This window comes from Sorex fumeus, unplaced genomic scaffold, assembly GCF_029834395.1.
Source record: "Sorex fumeus unplaced genomic scaffold, SorFum_2.1 ptg000061l, whole genome shotgun sequence".
NCBI classification, from domain to species: Eukaryota; Metazoa; Chordata; class Mammalia; order Eulipotyphla; family Soricidae; genus Sorex; species Sorex fumeus.
In genome coordinates, this window is record NW_026606118.1 from 32,348,314 (window position 1) to 32,368,294 (window position 19,981).

General features: G+C 37.4%; 1 protein-coding gene across 1 annotated transcript in view; it reads right to left on the minus strand.

Annotated features, from left to right (window-relative positions):
* EYA4 (EYA transcriptional coactivator and phosphatase 4) overlaps positions 1-19,981 on the minus strand; it is a 297,621-nt gene that overhangs the window by 249,372 nt on the left and 28,268 nt on the right. Inside the window, exon 2 of the mRNA XM_056126298.1 lies at positions 15,597-15,695. Within this exon, the coding sequence (XP_055982273.1) occupies positions 15,597-15,629 (33 nt within the window). The 5' untranslated portion in view covers positions 15,630-15,695. The remainder of the gene's footprint in view (positions 1-15,596; positions 15,696-19,981) is intronic.

Sequence of the window (19,981 nt, forward strand, 5' to 3'; positions counted from 1 at the left end):
GAAAGAACAGATATTAGCTTTTAATTGTTTGCTTAAAATGTTTTTAGTGTTTACTATTTCAACAATAAAACATCACTATGTGATGGGGTTTGAATCACACACGTATGAAGATGCAAAAATATATTTTAAAGTGTCATCAAAGAAATAAATATTTTAAAGTATCATCAAAGAAGTAATATTGTAGAATACATGGAAATAGAATCATGATTTTTAGAATTTTTCTTTGAATAACTGCACACATTGCTGCCCATGTGTGGATGGTTTTTACTCCATTACCAAAACTCTCTGAGAACATCCTTTAGAAGTTCCTATCTTAAAGATCTCCAACAAATAATTTCACTCTATTTTCATTCTCTGTATGGTAAAAATTTCTCTCTGGCCACCAATCAATTAATGATCTAAAAGGAGTCCTTCCTCACTCTCCAACCAGCAAAAATTACTCACTGGTGAGAAAGCTTATATACAGTTCTATCACTTGTCTTAACTTTGCAGGACAGTTAACTCTTTGACTTATCTTTAAATAGCTCCAGGGAAACATAGTGCCCAGACCCTCACAAGCATTCAGTAAATGGAAGATGAACATATATGTATTACGTTTAACCTCATGCTATTATCAATTTTGTCGTCCAAAAATGGAGAAATAAAAGATCTGATTCGTTTAACCTTGCATTTTAGCAAAATCTTATCCAGGGATGGTTCCAAACAATTTGCATAGAATAATACATTTATTTTTCACAACAACCTCCTCTAGGAATTACTTTTATTATTCTGTTTAAGACATGGAAGCTAAGAGAAATTTTGTACATGTTTCAAGGTCACGCAGTCAGTACACTTTTCAGAACAGGAACTAATCATTATGCCACCATATCTCACAGTGATTTTTCTTTTCTTTTTTAACAGCAAATAAACTTTAAATTCAGGATACCAGTAGAAACATGATTTAAAAGAAAAGAAAAAGTATTTTCTACTGAAAGTTGCCCACTGAACGTATTTTCTACTTAACGTTTCCACTGAAAGTTGTCTAAACATAATGACACTCCAGTTTCCTTCCATTCAGCATCACGATTATGGTTTACAGTGGAGCTCCTTAGGAAAATTACCTGTTTCAATATCTAGTGAAGTGACAGTACAAAGCAGGCCTGGGTTCTTCTTGTGCCAAAAAGCAAAGATGAATTCAAAAGGACTGAAGTTGGCACATCAAGAGAAGTTGTCTAATGTAACTCCAACTTAATAAATTCATGCCATTGCAGCACTCTTTACAGTAGCCAGAAACTGGAAGAAACCTGAGTACCCAAGAACAGATGACTGGTTAAAGAAACTTTGGTACATTTACACAATGGAGTACTATGTAGCTCTTAGAAAAGATGAAGTCATGAAATTTACATACAAGTGGTACAATATGGAAAGTATCATGCTAAGCGAAATGAGTCAGAAAGAGAGGGATAGACATAGAAAGATTGCATTCATGTGGGGGATATAAAATAACAAAATATGAGATTAATACCCAAGAATAGCTGAGATCAACACCAGGAGGATTACTCCATAGCTTAGCGGCCAGCCGGGTATTCTAGGGGAAAGGACAGTTCAGATAGAGAAGGGAGCACCAAATGGAGGGTGTTTGGAGGATCCTCCCAGGAGGTGAGATGCAGGCTCAAAGTAGACTGGACTGAACATGTTTGCCACTCAATGCCTCTTTTGCTGATCACAACACCCAAAAGGAGAGAGAGAACAAAAGGGAATGCCCTGCCACAGTGGCAGGGGGGGATGGGGGGGATAGGGGAGAGGGATATTATCCATGGTGGTGGAAAATGGGCACTGGTGGAGGGATGGGTATTTGATCATTGTATAACCGAAACCCAAGCACAAAAATTTGTAAATCTACAACTGTACCTCATAGTGTTTCACTAATAAAAAATAAATTAAAAAAATAAATTCATGCCAGTTTCATATATAATCAAGGCAGTAAAGCATCCAAACCTATTTAAAACTAATCCCTGGGAAAAGATAAAAGGTAAAGGCCCTCCCATTGATCGTCGATTTGCTCAAGCGGGCCCAGTAACGTCTCCATTGGAGACTTTGTTGTTACTGTGTTTGGCATATCGAATACTCTCGGTAGCTTGCCGGGCTCTCCGAGAGGGGCGGAGGAATCGAACTCGGGTCGGCCATGTTGGCCGCTTGTAAGGCGAACGCCCTACTGCTGTGCTATCGCTCCAGTCCAAAAATCCAGCAAGGAGAGCACTTGCCTCGTACGTGGATGAGCTGGGTTTAATCCCCAGCATCACAATGGTCCCCTGGGCCCCATTGGGAGTAATTCCTGAGCACAGAGCCAGAAGTAAACCTTGAGCACTGCCAAATGTAGCCCAAAACAACAACAACAACAAAAATTAAAAATCAATAAAATTAATACAGGAGGGTAGGAAGATAGTTCAGTGGGGTGGAGCATGGGCCTTGTATGCACAAAGCTGCAAATTCAATGACCAGAATAGCAGGGCTCTTGGAGTACTCACTGGGCCTCGCCCCAATGGCTCTCACTCTGCTGGCCCAAGCAGTAACCCTACAGTTGGATCAAGAGTCACCAGGAATAACCCCAATGCTCCTGCTTGGGAAGACCCTGTGAAAATTAATAAAATAAATAAAGATAAATTTGTTATCTTGCTTCACATTTTAAAATTCAAAGACTACACAAAGGACTGACTGTTAGAGAAATAATTTGAAGATTTTAATATACATGCTTAAACTGGGAAGCTTTTGTAAATCTATACCCATATATCATACGATATTATAGAATGTTTTATCCTAAAAAATTATTTTTTTTCCTAGATTCTCTAGAATCACTACTGGTAATTCTTGGCCCACAGGGTTGCTGCTTCAATGTGAAGGTCAGAGAATGCTGTGCCACTCGGGCACTGCAGGGCTGGGGACCACTAGCACCACACTGTCAGTGCTCAGTATTCAGGGTTATCTTGCAGTGCTCAGGAGCATTCAGGGTCACAGCAGGACTCAGAAGTATTTTGGGTCAACTAGAAGTGCTCAGAATCCTCCACAGCCATACCTGCCAGTGGTCAGGATTCATTTAATACTGGGTATCAACCATGGGTGGGTATATGCCATGGTTGAACATATGCCAGGGAGAACACCTTAACACCTGTACTAGCTCTCCAAAGCCAGTATATAAACAATAACCTGAGCAAATGTTTTCCTATTTTATAGATTTCTACACTTGTTAACTCAGCCCAAAGTAGTATTAAATAAATAAAGTAGTGGGATAAATTATTTTTCTAAATTTTTTACATAAATTTTTATATAACCAGTCTGATAAACTCTAGCAGTAAAGCAGTTTTCTAGTTAAGAGTCCTACATTGCCATTCAAGTATTGTTCGTGTAACAATATCCTGAAGACCTTCAGAGAATTACTTTTAATTCCAAGATTTACATTAATAGTTCAGTGAAGATAATGTACATTCAGTCCTAATGACAGTGCAAGAAACAACAAAGTAAACTAAGCGGTAAAGAGAGAAATTACTCTAGTGTTAAAATATTAGAATTTTGAAGCCGGAAATGGTCATTGTAAGATTTATTCCCTTGAAGATTCACAAGCTAATTCAACATTATAAAATGATTATGTCTAACATAAAATTACAATTAATAATTTCTTATTTACTTCTTCAGAGTAACTTTTGCACCATGGAATGTGACTGAATCATCCAAGAAATAAACATCATTACAGTAGGTACCACATAAATGTTCAGCCCACAAGCAAGCCAGAAAGACCTCTTACACAACCAACAAGAACAAGTTACTTAACAAACATTTCAACACCTTTTAGAATTAAACAAAAGGTTTCAATCAAAAATTATTTTCCTAGTATAGAAACCCCTTAATTTTGAATGACTTTCCAACTCTGAAATATTAAACAAACAATCTCAGAAAAAACAATACTTCAGTCTAGCTGGGATTACAGCCAACAATAACTTTAATTCATGGAAAAAAAGAAATCTACAATCTCACAGTGAGGATGGAAACAGTCACCCCAAAGTGGAATCAGGGATGATAATAGTGTATAAATCACGGAGCAGAGAAGTAGGGGGCGCGGTATTGTGAGGATAGAACAGAGGTGATTACCTTTAAGGGTTTCTTGAAAGACACATAAGCTGCTATAGAGTAGAAGGACTAGTTCTCTGACACTCCGGTTTTCATTTTATGGAGAGTCTCAAATTAAAACTGGAAAGACTTTTAGTTTTAATTTACTGACTTTTAGGCTCATATCCCTTATTAGTAGTATTTAAAACACTACATGATATGTGATATCTACTATATATTTTTCATAACCAAATATCTTACATATGGATGTAATAGCAAAAGGAGTAAGGCAACAGACAAAAACATATTATATACATATATATGTATAAATATATATATATAATTCCAAAGTTATGTATTTAAAAACAGGAGAAAGGCCACAGACAAAAACATATTATATATTTCTATATTTTATTAGAGTTCTGTATTTAAAAACTGTTGATTATCCAATTAATGATCCAAGTAATTATCCAATGTCTACATTTTATAGATTTATAAAATAATCGAAGAAGTTTTGAGAGGAGCTACTCAGATAAGAGTTTGTCAAAACAAGAGCATAAGCTCTAAAACATAAAGAATCCTGAACAAATGGAAAGACAACCAATCATAATATACTTTTAAATCTTTGTTGAATAAATACCTTAACTTCCTGTACACAACTTTAATCTATTGTTTAATTCCGGGTCAAAATGAAGTAACCCAAATATGCACCCTGTTATATAAAAGACCCGGAGGATGAAATTACATCTTTCTCTAATAAGGTCCTTTGAAATTCTACACTAGAGTATCTTAGCAGCCAAATTATTTTTTTTGTTAATGCTGATTGAGCAGTAAATAATAACCAGGAGGAACACAAACATGCAAAATGGTGTTTCACACCTTTGCCTGAAGTTTCTTAAATGAGCCTGATTTGCCAACAGCTATAGTTCAATGCATGTACTTTATCAGCTCCTTACTAAAACAACTGAATGCATTGCAATTTTCGGAGTGATTTTAATTTCTAAATGTAAAATAAATTTGCATATGAAAGTACCCAAACTTTAGTTCTGAATTATTAAAAAACAAACAAAAATTTTCAAAACAGTGCTGTTACGAGTGCATTTGCTTAAGCTCTTTCATTCTCCATTTTTACATATGTAAAATAAAGGGGCAGAATAATATCATCTATAAATGCCCTTAGTAACTGTAAAAAAAAATCCTCTAGTCCTGTGTTGCAAGTTTAGCATTTAAAAGAAGTGCAACATTTTTGTTTGTTAGTTTGTTGGACATACCCAGCATTGCTCATGGTGTACTCCTGGCTTTTCACTCAGGGACTAGTCCCCGTGGAATCAGGGAACCATATATAAGATGCTGGGGATGGAATCCAGGTCCGTGGCATGCAAAGCAAATGTCCTACGGACTGTACTACCACTCTGACTCCAGAATTACAACATTTTAATGTAAAAGAAATATAAAATATATGTATTTTAATCTTCCTACAGATCCTGGTGTAGAAAAAAAAAACAGTTCAAACTTTAAATCCCATTAAAGTCATTTTTTAATCAGTAAACTGAAAAGAAATAACACCTATTATATAGTCCTCAATCCATCTCTTTTACATTATTTCTGGTGCGCGAATTAAGGGAAATGCTGCTAGAACAAAATGGATAGATTACAGTTTTCCTTATGCATAAAAACTCAAAGCATTTCAGTATTCTTGTTGAAGGTATGAGTCATTTTCCCAGGAGATTTACCTTACAGTTTATAATGTCAGCTCTGGAGATAGATGCCTGGATTAAACTCCTGCTCCCCCACACGCTAGTTTGGTGACTCCTCACCAACAAATGGGGGAATAAGAACAGTATCTACCTCATCTAGCTCCTAGAGAACTATATGAGCTAATAAACATACAGCTCTATCATCCGTGAGATAAAAGCATTTGGGTTCAGAATCCACTTAATGTACTGTTGCACTGTCAACATGCTTCCCAAACAGAAATTTGGTCAAAGTAGTGTAAGCCAAGCAAAGAAAGTAGGCAGCATTTGTCCTTCCTTCCTTCCTTCCTTCCTTCCTTCCTTCTTTCCTTCCTTCCTTCCTTCCTTCCTTCTTTCCTTCCTTCCTTCCTTCCTTCCTTCCTTCCTTCCTTCCTTCCTTCCTTCCTTCCTTCCTTCCTTCTTCCCTCCTTCCGTTTTCTTTCTCTTTCTTTTTTTTTTTTTAGCCCTTTGGTATTTCTAGACTCCTACTCTATTCTCCTGGGTCCAGACAAGAGAGTAAATAATAAACTTCTCAACACATTAACCCTTACAGGTCAGATACCTGATCACATAAATCAATTCTTAATCTAAAATGATAGAAAAATGGTCAAATTTCCTGGACTTGGAAGAACAGTACTTTTCCAGCGTGGCTCTGCTGTCAACTCTGACCCAGTCCAATCTAACGAAACAGCCTCTTCTTTTTGTTGGACATCATTGTGTCCAAAGAAAACAGAGCGAGCAGTTTCTTCCAAAGATAATGAGAGGCATTTTCGTGAACCACAAGTGTTTATTTTTCTCTTGTCTCTTCTTAATGGCGTCAATGCAAAAATAAAATAAAATAAACAATATTCAATGTGAACACGGAGTCTTAAATCCTAGTCAGCGTGACCTATTCTTCTAAAGGAAACCCAAGAATGCCTCTCAATAATCTGTGTTGAGTTCCAGGAGCTCTCTGCCATTATTCAAAACAATGATCATTGCTAATCTTCTTCTTACTCCTTAAATTCTAATGCAACTGTGCTTCCATCTACTTCCTGACTTTATCCTAAATACACATACATATAAATGCATACATATATATTTTTCTTCCTGTATTATACAAACAAACAAAAAAGAAAGCATCCAGACTACCCAGAATTGAGGTGCTCTTTCGCACCCTGTGAGTCAGAGGGTAGGAGAGCTTCCTCTGCAGCCTCGTTCTCAGGCTGACCTTCCCTGAGCTCATTACTCCTTCCACCATGTCCTGAGTCTACTCTTGTCATCACACAAGTTTCCCATTACTTGAAAAATGCGTTTTCTTCAATTCATGTTTGATTTGTCTTCTTTAAATTCACAAGCTTCCTTTTTCTTCCTCATCATCTTCCTCCACTGAACTTCCAAAATGTCTATTTTGGCCTCAAGTCCAGCGGGAAAGCATTCTGAAGTATGGCCAATGGTCCTCTAATCATCAGACCAAACAGCTTTTTTGAAGTTCCCATTCGGCTTGGTCTCCCAAAATGTCAGATACTGAGGACAAACTACCCCTGAAAAACTTCCTTGGTCACTGGCGCTGAAACCCATCTATTTTTGCAAAAGGAAAAAAAGTTTAATAACTTGTATTTTGATCTTCCTTCTCTTTCCCTATCTCTTCTCCTTCTCTACTGGTTTCTTGATCACCTGCCACATCATAATTCTTGTATTACATATATATCCTCATCCTTCAAGCCTTTTGCCAATTAACAATCTCCCTTATATACAACACCTCCAGATAAATACTTAAATGCTGCTCTATGTGGCCAGCCATGATCAGGCTTTGCTAGTTGCTAGTTACTTAAAACACATCCTCTCTTTTCTTAATTCACTGACACCTGCTCTTGAGTGCATTGCCTGAGATCTCCTAAACTTGAAACTCTAGCACAATCCTTGTCTTTTTCTATCCAAATCTATCATCTTCTTCTCTTTTTAGTCCTATTCATTAGCTCCCAACTTCCTTCCTTTTTCTCTTTCCGTCCTTCCACCATAGCTCCCACACAAAGTCAGGAGTTGGCTATGTGTGGTCCACAGTCTACCGCTTTAATATGCAAATGAATTTTTTTTTGGAACACCATCTTGACAATCATTTACTATTATCCCTGGTTGTGTTCAGACCCCAACAGCAGAGATGAGTCACTCTCACTTGCACAAAACCACTATGGCAAGAAAATCCAAGATTATGTACAGAACACATTTTCTGCCCTTGGTTACAGCTCATTTCAGTTCATAGAAAAACAGCTTCCAGGGCTCCCAAACTATCTTCCATGCCCAGTTTCACACCTTCGCTAATCATCCTACCATCTGCCTAATTTTCCTAAAACATCATCACAAAAATATTACTCCCTTGCTCAAAAATTATGTGAGTTCCAGGCCCAAGAAAAAAAGCCCAAAACCACAGAGATATTATATGTCTATACCATGCAATGACAAGCAGCAGACTAGACATCAAGGGACATGTAAATGCCAGAGCTTGGCTTCAAAGTTCTTTTTAGTCTGGTCTCAGCACTTCGCAGTCAGATTTCCTACCTTTCCACATCTTTATCCCACAATACCTGATTCAGTAATTATAATCAATTCACATTTCTGGGCAAACCCCACTGCCTTATATTTTGCACTCCTGAGTCTTATTCCTGTCACTTTCCAGCCAAAAATAGGGCTTCTTGCATCCATGAAAATTATCCTGTCATTTGAAATTCCAGTAGATTTAACCTAGGTTATCTCTAATTCCTTTCTTGACCCTTTTTGAAAAGACTTTCCCTCTTGATAGTATAGTATTTGTTACTCTACCTTGTGAATTTAGAAATGTTATTTTGTTTTCTTGCTATAATTTTATAATATATAATTATCTCATCATCCTATCCCCTCATACTTAACATAACAAATACATAAACAAATAATTCACTGAAAGTATGAACTGTAGCACTGTAGCAATGTCGAACCATTGTTCACCCATTTGCTCAAGCGGGCACTAGTAACGTCTCCATTGTGATACTTGTTGTTACTGTATTTGACATATAAAATACAACACAGGTAGCTTGCCAGGCTTTTCCATGAGGGCGGGATACTCTAAGTTGCTTGCCAGGCTCTCCGAGAGTGGCGGAGGAACTGAACCCAGATTGTCCTGGGTTGGCTGTGTGCAAGGCAAACACCCTACGTGCTGTGCTATCACTCCAGTCCATACATAATATATATCAGTGTTTCTTGCTTCCCCTCAGAAGACACTTACCTACATTTAGAAATGTCTTAGACAGTAAAGTGAACAGGGAATTGTGGTACATATACACAATGAATGGATACTCGACTTTAAGAATAGATGAAGTCAAGCAATTTACCCTTATATGAATGGATCTGAAAACTAATATATGAAATTAGTTAGAGGAAGAGGGACAGATACAGAGGGACCTCCCACATATGTGTACATAAAGTTACATAGTGATGAAACAACAAATATTCAAAGGCCATAGAAACAAAAACCAATCTTTAATAGGAAGCATTTCACTTCTGGAGGGACAGGATGAGGACGGGGCCCTGGGGTCATGGTGGGGTGAAGGTGACATTTAGTGGAAGGTGTGAAGTTGTGTTAGAACTTTTTTTGGATTAAACCCACCTATTATTAATATTTTAAATTATAGTACTTAAAACTGTCACGGTCACTGTCCTCCCGTTGTTCATCGATTTGCTCGAGTGGGCCCAGTAACATTGTGAGACTTGTTGTTACTGTTGTTACTGTGTTTGGCATATCAAATACGTCACAGATAGCTTGCCAGGCTTTGCCCTGTGGGCGAGATACTCTCAGTAGCTTGCCAGGCTCTCCAAGAGGGGCGGGATGTATTCCATATGCCAAACACAGGAACAAGTCTCACAATGGAGTCGTTACTGGGCCCGCAATTGATGAACAGTGTGCTTAAAGCAAAAATTTTAAAAATATTTTAAAAATTAGCAAATAAATGAAGAGTGGGGAGGGATAGAGATGCTACTGGCACCTTGTTTAGTCAATAGAAGCCAGAAAAGGTGCTAAACGTCATAAAATGCATCCAACCCAAAGGATAATTAGTTCACCATATCAGTGCGCTGAAAAAGGACGAAGCACATCAACCATTTGCTAAGTCGTAGTGCCTAGGAACATCATCTCTACAAACATAGTCATGAGAAAATTTAACTTACTTCACTATTTTTTATTAATATAGGAGTATTGCTATTTATTCAGTCACTGATTAGGTTGATTGAATTTCACTATTTTTTTCTAAGTATATGTAGCCTTCAGTGATTTTAATGGAAAATACACTAAATAGTGAATGATGTATAGATACCCATTCATCTTTTGATTGGTTATTTCTCCAGAGGAAGGAGAATCTAGTTACAAGTAACCTGGATAAAATACATGATAGCGAGAAAAATCGGAAGTTCATCAAAGGATATTTCACAAGCCATGGCACAATGCCATGCTTACAGGAGTTATAATAATAGGATTGAGAAAGTGTCTTATATAAATTAGCATCACTTTAACCTCAAAATATGGGGCCTCAGGGTCAAGTTCTTTTAACTTGTATCCATATAGATTTACTCTCTGGGCAATATTAACAATAACAAATCTTTAAATACGATTGATAGGAGCAGAGAGCTATGCGGGGGTTAAGGTTCATGTCTTACATCTGGCCAACCCTAGTGCAACACCTAACACTATACCACCTACTGAGCATTGCCAGGTACAGCCCTGGAAGCCCAAAAGCACTGTGAGGTATGGCCCTTTATGCCCTGCACTGTGAGGTGTGGCTCTGTAGTTTCCCAGCACTAAGGTGCAGCCCTGTAGGTCCCCAGTACTGAAAGGTGTTGCCCATTAGACCCCCAACACCACCATACCGACCAGAGTAATCCCTTTCACCACAGAATGAACAGCATTCTATCTTTAAACATTTTCACTGAACCACAGGCCAATTTGCCCAAGAATCACCAGGAGGAGACCCCTGGCCTCCTGAGCACTGCTTGAGAGGCCCCAAGTATTTTTTTAATACCACTGATACATGGGCTGGAGCGATAGCAGAGTGGTAGGGTGTGTGCCTTGCACGCATCCAGCCCTGCTGAGCTGGGTTTGATTCCTCTGCCCCTCTCAAAGAGCTCAGCAAGCTACCAAGAGTATCTCACCTGCACGGCAAAGCTTGACAAGCTCCCCATGACATATTCGATATGCCAAACACAGTAGCAACAAGTCTCATGATGGAGACATTACTGGGCCCACTCAAGCAATCTATGAACAACCGGAGGACTGTGACCGTGACCACTGATCCCCTAATTATTCTAAAAATTGTATTTCAAGTCAAAACTCTTTTCCTGAGTTCCAGATGTCTACATCTAACAGGCTCCCTGATATTTCCACTCATAGTGAAATATCAGACAAAATTTCATATGCCTCTATTAACTCACTGCCTACTACTGTCCTCCATGCACTTCAGTAAGGCACAAGTCAGCCATTTTCAACTGAATCTTCCCTCTTATTCACATGTTAGATAGAAGAGAGGCCAAAAGACTAATCTTCTCATTGTCTCAGCCTGGAAATAGCATTCATGCCACTTCCCTTTGTCTAACAAGGGCTGAGGGAAACAAAAGAAACCTGGGAGAAGGAAGTTCTAGTGAGTCCAATCTACTGAGCTTGTGCACTTCCAGGTAGAAGTATCCATCTTCCAGATATAGTCGCAAAGTTTGGAAGAATGAATTCATGCCCACGAAGAGCTTTTGAGTTAAGTTAGGTAGCAAATATTTATGAAAATTTTACTCTAAGCCAAACATGTGAGGAGCCCTTCATATAACTTATGTTTAATATCAGCTCTATTATATAAATGCAGATGAGTTTCTCAATGGTGATGAAGTACTGGATGTCAGAGATGTCTTATTATTTTATAACTCAAGTCCTTAATGACTATACTATATCATTAAAGTCCATCACAGGTCTTAGGAGCAGATGAAAGTGAATTACATTTAGATACTAAAAGGTTATCATATATACCCCTTGCAAACCACAATGCCCAAAAGGAGAATGAGAAAGAGAGACAGATACAGAGACAGAGACAGAGACAGAGAGACAGAGACAGAGAGAAGCTAAGTAAGGACAGACTCGGAGGTGATGGGAGGAAAACGGGGAACATTGGTGCTGGGAAATGTACACTGGTGGAGGGATGGGTATTGGAATTCTGTATGACTGAAACCTAATCATGACCAGCTTTGTAAAAGATGTAAGGGTCTATCTCACAGTGATTCAATTAAAAAAAAACTTTTAAAAAAGTGAATTACATTATGATCTCTGCTGCTTTGTTTGTACTTGACGACTCTCCAAACCATAATTTTCATATCAGTAAAATGGTTAACAAATACAATTACATTGCAAGAGTATGGAAAAGATTGTAGAGCATGAGTGGAAATGCAGGATAGTGTGCCTATGCCAATAGAAAGAATTCTTGAATTCCAAAGAAGCGATGATCTAAATTACATTTCATCTTATCAAAATATTTAAATTTATTCTTTAGCCTTCAAAAAAAATTCAAGTTCACACTCATATAGAAAACCATCTTAATGTGAAGGGGCTTGATATTTTTTAATGTTTTTAAAGTGATAAATGTAAAAACATTTGGACTTGGAGTCAGAAGACCTGTGTGAAGCCTCAGTTCTGACCACTATCCAGTCATGTCAATGGTATGTCAATGATGACTAGTTATTTACAGTCCCAAATGTACCTCTATACATGCATAAATTGAAAGGACCAGCCTATAGATGTTTCTAAATCTAAATGTGAAGAGCAGGAACTTATGATATTTATAAAATTAATGTCATCAAGCCATTACCACTGAAATTACCTTCAATTCTTATAGCTTAAAACAGAAGTGCCCACTCTGACAGACCTATTAAAACACAGAAGCATGCAATTTGATCCCAAACAGGGTGGGAAATTTGGTAAGGGGGGGGGGGGGAGTATTTTTTTTTCTTTTCTCAAAACCTCTTCCATTTTCACCACAAAATTAGCAGCTAGGTTTGAGCTGACGAGCCAAAAGACTTCCCTGGACTTTTACTTCATAGCCTAACTGCACTGTAGATCATTGGTATGTTTGCTTTTTAATTGAGATAATACTATACTGTCACTGTCACTGTCCTCCCGTTGTTAATCAATTTGCTCCAGTGGGCCGAGTAACATTGTGAGTTGTTACTGTGTTTGGCATATTGAACACATCATGGGTACCTTGCCAAGCTTTCCTGTGTGGGCGAGATACTCTCGGTAGCTTGCCAGGCTCTCTGAGAGGGGCAGAGGAATCGAACGCGGGTCAACCTGGTTGGCCACGTGCAAGGCAAACGCCATACCCTCTGTGCTATAAAGGATTCAGAGGCACAATGCCACACCTCTTCAAAATGCATATTGTCACTCCACACCCACCACCAAAACATTATTTCTCCACCACAGTTTCCTGGACCTAACTCACCCTCCTCTCCCATTTCCCTCTACCCCCCTAGTAACCTTTGTTCTGTGGTAAAAGTTATGTTCACTTGACCTTGTCTGTTCCCTTGTTTTGTTTACTTGTATGCCATATATGAATGAAGTCACCTGTTCTCTCTACTGACTTATTTCTCTTAGCACAAACCTCTCCAGAATACTATTGCAAAACCAGGGCTGGCACAGGTAAGGCAGGTAAGGCATTTGCTTTACACATGGTCAACCCGGATTCAATTCCTGGAATCCTATGTGGTTCCCCTGAGCACTGCCAGGAGTAATTCCTGAGCACAGATCCAGGAGTAACCCCCGAGCATTACAGGTGTGGCCCAAATAACAAAAACAAACAAAAAAAGAATACTATTGGGCAACTCTAAAATTTCACCTCAATGATTTATAAAAGTATTATGAAAGTAGTATAAAAAATTGGGAGTAATAACCTCAAATGTGAAATAGAAATACATGTTCTCTTTAACTTATAATACACCAAAACCAAAAATGCATGAGTCAATACACTCCCTAGGGTAAATGAGGGGATCAAGCGACTGAACTTGTTGGAACTCCATGTACTTTAGCTCTGAAAGTTCTGTGTTTGGGGAAACCCTCAATCTGAAAAAAATAGAAGTTGGTCATTCATACTTATCTCTCTCTCACTTTCTTCCCCTCCTTGTACTCTCTCTCTTTCCCTTTCGCTCTCTCTTTCACTCTGTCCCCCCCAAACACACACACACATATATACATACATACATACACATACATACACACACACTTTAAGTATCCCTCTATATGTCAGTAGAAAGTAATCCTTTCATGAAGTATCACCACTCATGTTTCATCATATAATGAAACTTCATTATACTATTCACTCCACTACATAAAGTATCACCCACAGAGACCATGAGGATCCATAAACATTCAGTTACATATTATCATGCTTTCACCCATTTTACTTAAATTTATGCTAGGACTATTTAAGAATGATAATCAGCATTAAACTACTACTCTGAGTGACCTACCTCCCAATTACTATCTCTACTTTTCTAAGAAAATACAAAAAATTTTAAAAAATTAAATTTCCATACCACTTGAAAATTTTATAATTTTATTGCTTTAAAATGTTATTATATTTAGAAACATATATAGCATATATGGTGTATATACATATAAATACATGCAGTTTTGGGGACCACGCCCATTGGTTCTCAGGGATTACTCCTGTTTCTGTCCTTAGGGATCACTCCTAGGAGTGCTAAAGGGACCGTATGTGATGCCTGGAATTCTAACTGGGATCAGTTGCATGCAAGGCAAGCACCATATGCCCTCCTCTATGTCTTCAGCCCAAATTTTTGGTGTATTTTCCAGTAATTTGCCATGTGAAATTAGGTGATAATGTAATGTTTAATTAGGTTAGAATATAATCATCTATTTGACTTCAGGTGAAATACTTGATTTAAAAATTAATTTGGAAAATAGTGTAGGTACCAAAACATGAATTACCTATATTTTAAAACTAACTTGTCATAGACATCTTTTCAAGAAGCACACATTTTGCTTTGTTAAAAAACAGATATTATTTTCTAAATCAAGTCATGATCAAACTGATAAACAATAGCATCGATTTGTGTAACACTTAATTTGTGTAACACACACGTCTCCTGACTAGTGACACAGAAGGATATCAGTGGGAAGAAAACTTTGAACCAAAGGTGGTCGTAGTATGAGGGTTAGGGAAGAGTTTCCACTAATACTACTTCTATACACTGAAAATTTAGCATTATGGAGACACAACTCATGAGCCGGAGAAATGACCATGTAAATCCTTTCCTTTTTGAAAATGAGAATCTGAAATGACTGCCACCAGTAAACTCCATTCTTTGCTCTACAAAGTGCTTAATAAAATAAAGCTCTTGATGACTGAGGCTGTCATCCTTGAAATGAACAAGAGGTGTGCTATTTTTATACTCTTGTATGCTTCTGACATTCAACAATACATGTACTATCTAAACACACTAAAACGAAATCTAATCACAAAATTGCACAAGTTACTGAGATTCCCTAAAACAGTTTGATTGTGATTCACTGTTCTTTATATCATGGATTTACATGCAGAGAATCAAGGGTTACCTCAAAATGTAAGCAGAACACAGCAGAGGTCTTTTATGATCATGAAATAGAATTAAAAAATACCTAAAATACGTTCAAACCAAACTTTGCTTTTTGAAGCATATTTTTTTAAATATGCTTTTGAGCAGTCACATTACAATATTTTGTCAGCAAACTTGAGACTGAGTTAGACTTACTGATTGCTCATTTAAGTCCTGGGAGTCTTCCATGTGGTTTCCTCACCTCTCCAGCTACGCCCAAGTAGAAGCAGCTTCTATCTATCAGTAATAGATGATCTAAAATAAAACCACAAATCAAAGAAAAATAGAAAAGGTTACCATTTTTATTCATTTATAAAATTATCAAACCATATGTTGATTTTCATGAATTGACGGTCTATAGAAATATTACTTTTATAAAACAATATTCATTAATATTTTTGGATATTTGGAAAATATTGCTTAACCTTGCATGATGAAATTGGAAAACATAAATGGCCACTCAGGAATCCTCCAGATAAAGTATCCAAGGACAATTTGAAGATACGGTTGGTAATCTGAATATTTAGTATATACTACCTTGCTGAAAGTGATCTGCTGCAATTGACAGATTCAAGAAGTCTCTATTATTTTTTTCTAAAGTGCAAAAAATAATTTGAGAAAATGTACCATGTTCTAAAAAATATATTTCTAGTACAGAAAAAATAAATTACCAGAGGACTGTTCAGTTGTACACAATTTTCATAATTAAATACATGCCCAACTTTTAAAATGATTTATAGGGGAAGGTAGAACTAGAGCACAGTGGGTAGAGTGCTTGCCTTGCACGCTGCTGACCTAGGTTTGGTACTCAGCACCCTATAAGGTTCTAGAGCTCCACCAGGAGTGATTCCTGAGCACAGATCCAGGTGTAAGCCCTGAATACAGCCAGGTGTGGCCCCAAAACAAAAAGAAAAAAAAAGACATTGCAAAGAAATTAGACCATAACAATAAGAAAAATATTACAAATAAATACACATAGGGTACCTATCAAATTGTGAGAAAATCAATTAACTATTCGAAACCAGTTCATCTTTACGTTATACTTTATATTAAAAATATGTCCAGGCAGTAAACTGGAGAGGTGGTACAGGGTTAAGTCACAGGTACTGTAAGCAGTTGAACCCTGTGCAAACTCTAGCAGCATGTGTTCCCTCAAGCATCACATGGTTTAACTCTGAAGGTCCCTGAACACCACCAGGTGCAGTCTCCAAGACCCTCAAATATTGTGAATCTGCCTCCAGTACCCCTAGTCCTGGCTGGCCTACAATCATCAGGAAGAGTCCCGAGCTTTTCCTGAGCACTGCTTGATAAGAATGGTCACTGGGGAAAATAATTGTAGCAAATTGTTTTTTAAAAACCCTAACACAGATAACCAACTTTTAAAAAATATTCCAGGTTGAGAATTTAATAATAGAAGCATCAGAAGGCAACACAAATAGTCCAAGACGTTTAAAATTGTCTTAAAAAGGAAAAAATAGTAAAAATTACTGTCACTGTCCTCCCATTGTTCATCAATTTGCTCGAGCGGGCCCAGTAACGTCTCCATCATGAGACTTATTGTTAGTGTGTTTGGCATATTGAATACTTCACGGGGAGCTTGCCAGGCTTTGCCGTGCGGGCGAGATATTCTCGGTAACTTGCCGGGCTCTCTGAGAGGGGCAGAGGAATCCAACTCGGGTCGGCCATGTTGGCTGCATACAAGGCAAACGCTCTACCCACTGTGCTATCGCTCCAGCCCAGAAAAAATTAAAAGATGCATAAAGTATAGAAATATTTGAACAAAGGTAAAACACAATATGCTCATTTCTTAATATATAAATTCCTACAGTCCAAACAGAAAAGCATACAAATACTGAATGGAACTTAAAAACTACAAAACAATGAACAAACTCATTAATAATGAGATGCAACTTAAAATAATAATGTTTTGTCTCTAGTTCCTCTAATCTCTCCCCCAAATGAGATTTTAAAGAGGTTCAATTTCCATACTGTGTGAGCTTATCAACAAAAGATAATAAGAAAATATGATAAAACATTTTAATTTGATTTTCCCCATGGTAATATAAGGCCACAGAATCACAGAATATTGAAAATCAAATGTTAAATTTATTTTTTACAGAATTAAAAGTATAGCACTAAAGATGAATGTTCTAAGTAAACACTTTCTTCAAAACGTTCTGTAACTTCTGTATAAATTTTAAATTTCAAAAGCAAAGTGATCTTTATAATGACAAGTACTTATTTACTAGTGTTATCTACAGCATCTAGCTCAGTGTCTGGCAAGCATTTGATATTTAATAAATATCAATTGAGTGAATTACATGTTAATAGTGGATGAAATGACTCATAATGTATCTGATGAGATGTGAACAAAAATGTGGGCTAAATAGCCAGTTTTTAATGGTTTAATTGGTTTGTCAGATATATATTTCAAGATCAAATTGATACTTAATTTGCTATTAAAACCATTCAAAATACGAGTACAGTTTAGAATGTTTAAAGAAATATCACTATCTGGAACTCATCGGTCATATTTGAATAATTTAATTTTTGAAAATGCTATCTCAAATATGTAGTAACTATTTTAAGCAAGATACAAGAATATGGCACAGTGGTAGGGCTACTTTGTGTGAGGCCCTGAATTCAGTTCCCAGGAATCACTCCAAGGTCCCCAACTTCAACCAGGAGTGCCCTCCCCAGGCAGCAATCTGGGAGTAGGAAAATACCAACCCTTCCTGCCCACCCCCCCAAAAAACCAGTATTTCCCTGAAATTTAAAATGTGGGATGGTTACCTAATTACTCTGAAGTTACGTTCATGTTTTCTTAAGACAGGGAGAAGGGGGAGGGAATTAAATTTCCTAGAGTAATAGAACTGTTCAGAGCACTGAATGCTCAGAATCAGGTCACCAGGTACTTTCCTACTCTCCTGATTGAAGTCAATTTAACCCGTTGTTCAGTTCTAACATGATGTTGGCTTAATTTCCTAGGAGAGTCTTAAAAATGCATAACACGCTTTCAGTAACAGTATTGCAAACCACAGTCCTTAAAAGGAAGAAAAGAAATAAAAAAGAAAGAGAAAAGTAAAATGCCTGCCATAGAACATAGAGGCAGGCTTCGAGGTCAGTGGGGGAGAATGGGAGGGAAACTGAGGATACTGGTAGTGGGAAATGTGCACTGGTGAAGGGATGGGTGTTGGAACATTGCACAACTGAAATTCAATCATCAAACTGTGATTCAATTAAAATTTATTGAATTTACTTGATCTCACTGTAATTCAATTAAAAATTAATTTTTTAAAAAAAGAGATCATAGGGTGGCTTAGAACAACAAAATTTTATTCTGTCATTATTCTGATATTAAGATATTGGCAGGTCCATACTCCCTCCGAAGATCTAGAACAGAAGGCTGCTTTGTCTTTTCCTTCTTCGTTTCCTGTGTCAGTAGATGATCTCTGGAATGCCTTGGTTTATACATTTATATGACTCCAATCTCTACAGCTTTCATCACAGTATCTTGCCAATACCCAAGAACTTCCACTCTGAGTGTATCACTCTGGGTACAAACTTCTAACTACATCAGTCATTGGATTTGGGCCCACCCTAATTCAGTCTTAAATGGTGTTTTAACCTGATTATGCCTGCAAAAACTTTCCGAATAAAGTCACACTTCAGTTGAGGAAGTCAGAACTTGAAAATATGTTAGAGGATCACAATTCAACTAACAAGGTATGCACAATTATCAGACTTAAACGGTAAGATGCTATAAAGACTTAAGCTTAGTATTTTCAGGAAGAATATTATCTGGTTCAGCCTTTACGGAAAATAGAATGGAGTCTTCTCCAAAAAGTAATGAAATTTTCATATTTCAGTTCTTGGCCAATATCTCCTAAGTACAAAAACATCTATTGTAAAAGATACATTCATACCTATATTCATTGAGAAGAGTAGCTAGCAAACAAACCAAAATAAAATGAATGGATAGGAGGACTGGCTAATGGTTGAAATCAATCACAAGTGCTTGAGGGGCAGAAGGTAGGTAAGATAAAGAGACCAGTATGACAATAATAGCAGGGAATGAACATGCTGGACAAGAAGTGAGTGTTAAAAGTAGGTAAAGGGATATTCCTGGTAACATTTCAGTATCTGTATTGCAAACCACAATGCCCTAAAGGCGAGAGAGAGAGAGAGAGAGAAAGAGAGAGAGAAAGAGAGAGAGAGCACACCTGCTATAGAGGCAGGCTGGGAATGGGGGTGTAATGGGAGTGGAAACTGGGGGTAATGGGAGTGGAAAATTTACACTGGTGGAGGGATGGGTGTTGGAACACTGCATGACTGAAACCTAATCATAAACAGCTTCTTGATTCACACAGTGATTCAATAAAAAAAATTAAAGAAAGAAAATAAATGGATAAATAAGGTGTGGCATATATACATAATGGAATATACTGGAGTATATCCTGTTAACTGAAATAAGTCAGAAGGAGAACAAATACCAATGACATCAGTCATCTGTGAAATAAAGAGAAGTACAACAAGGATAG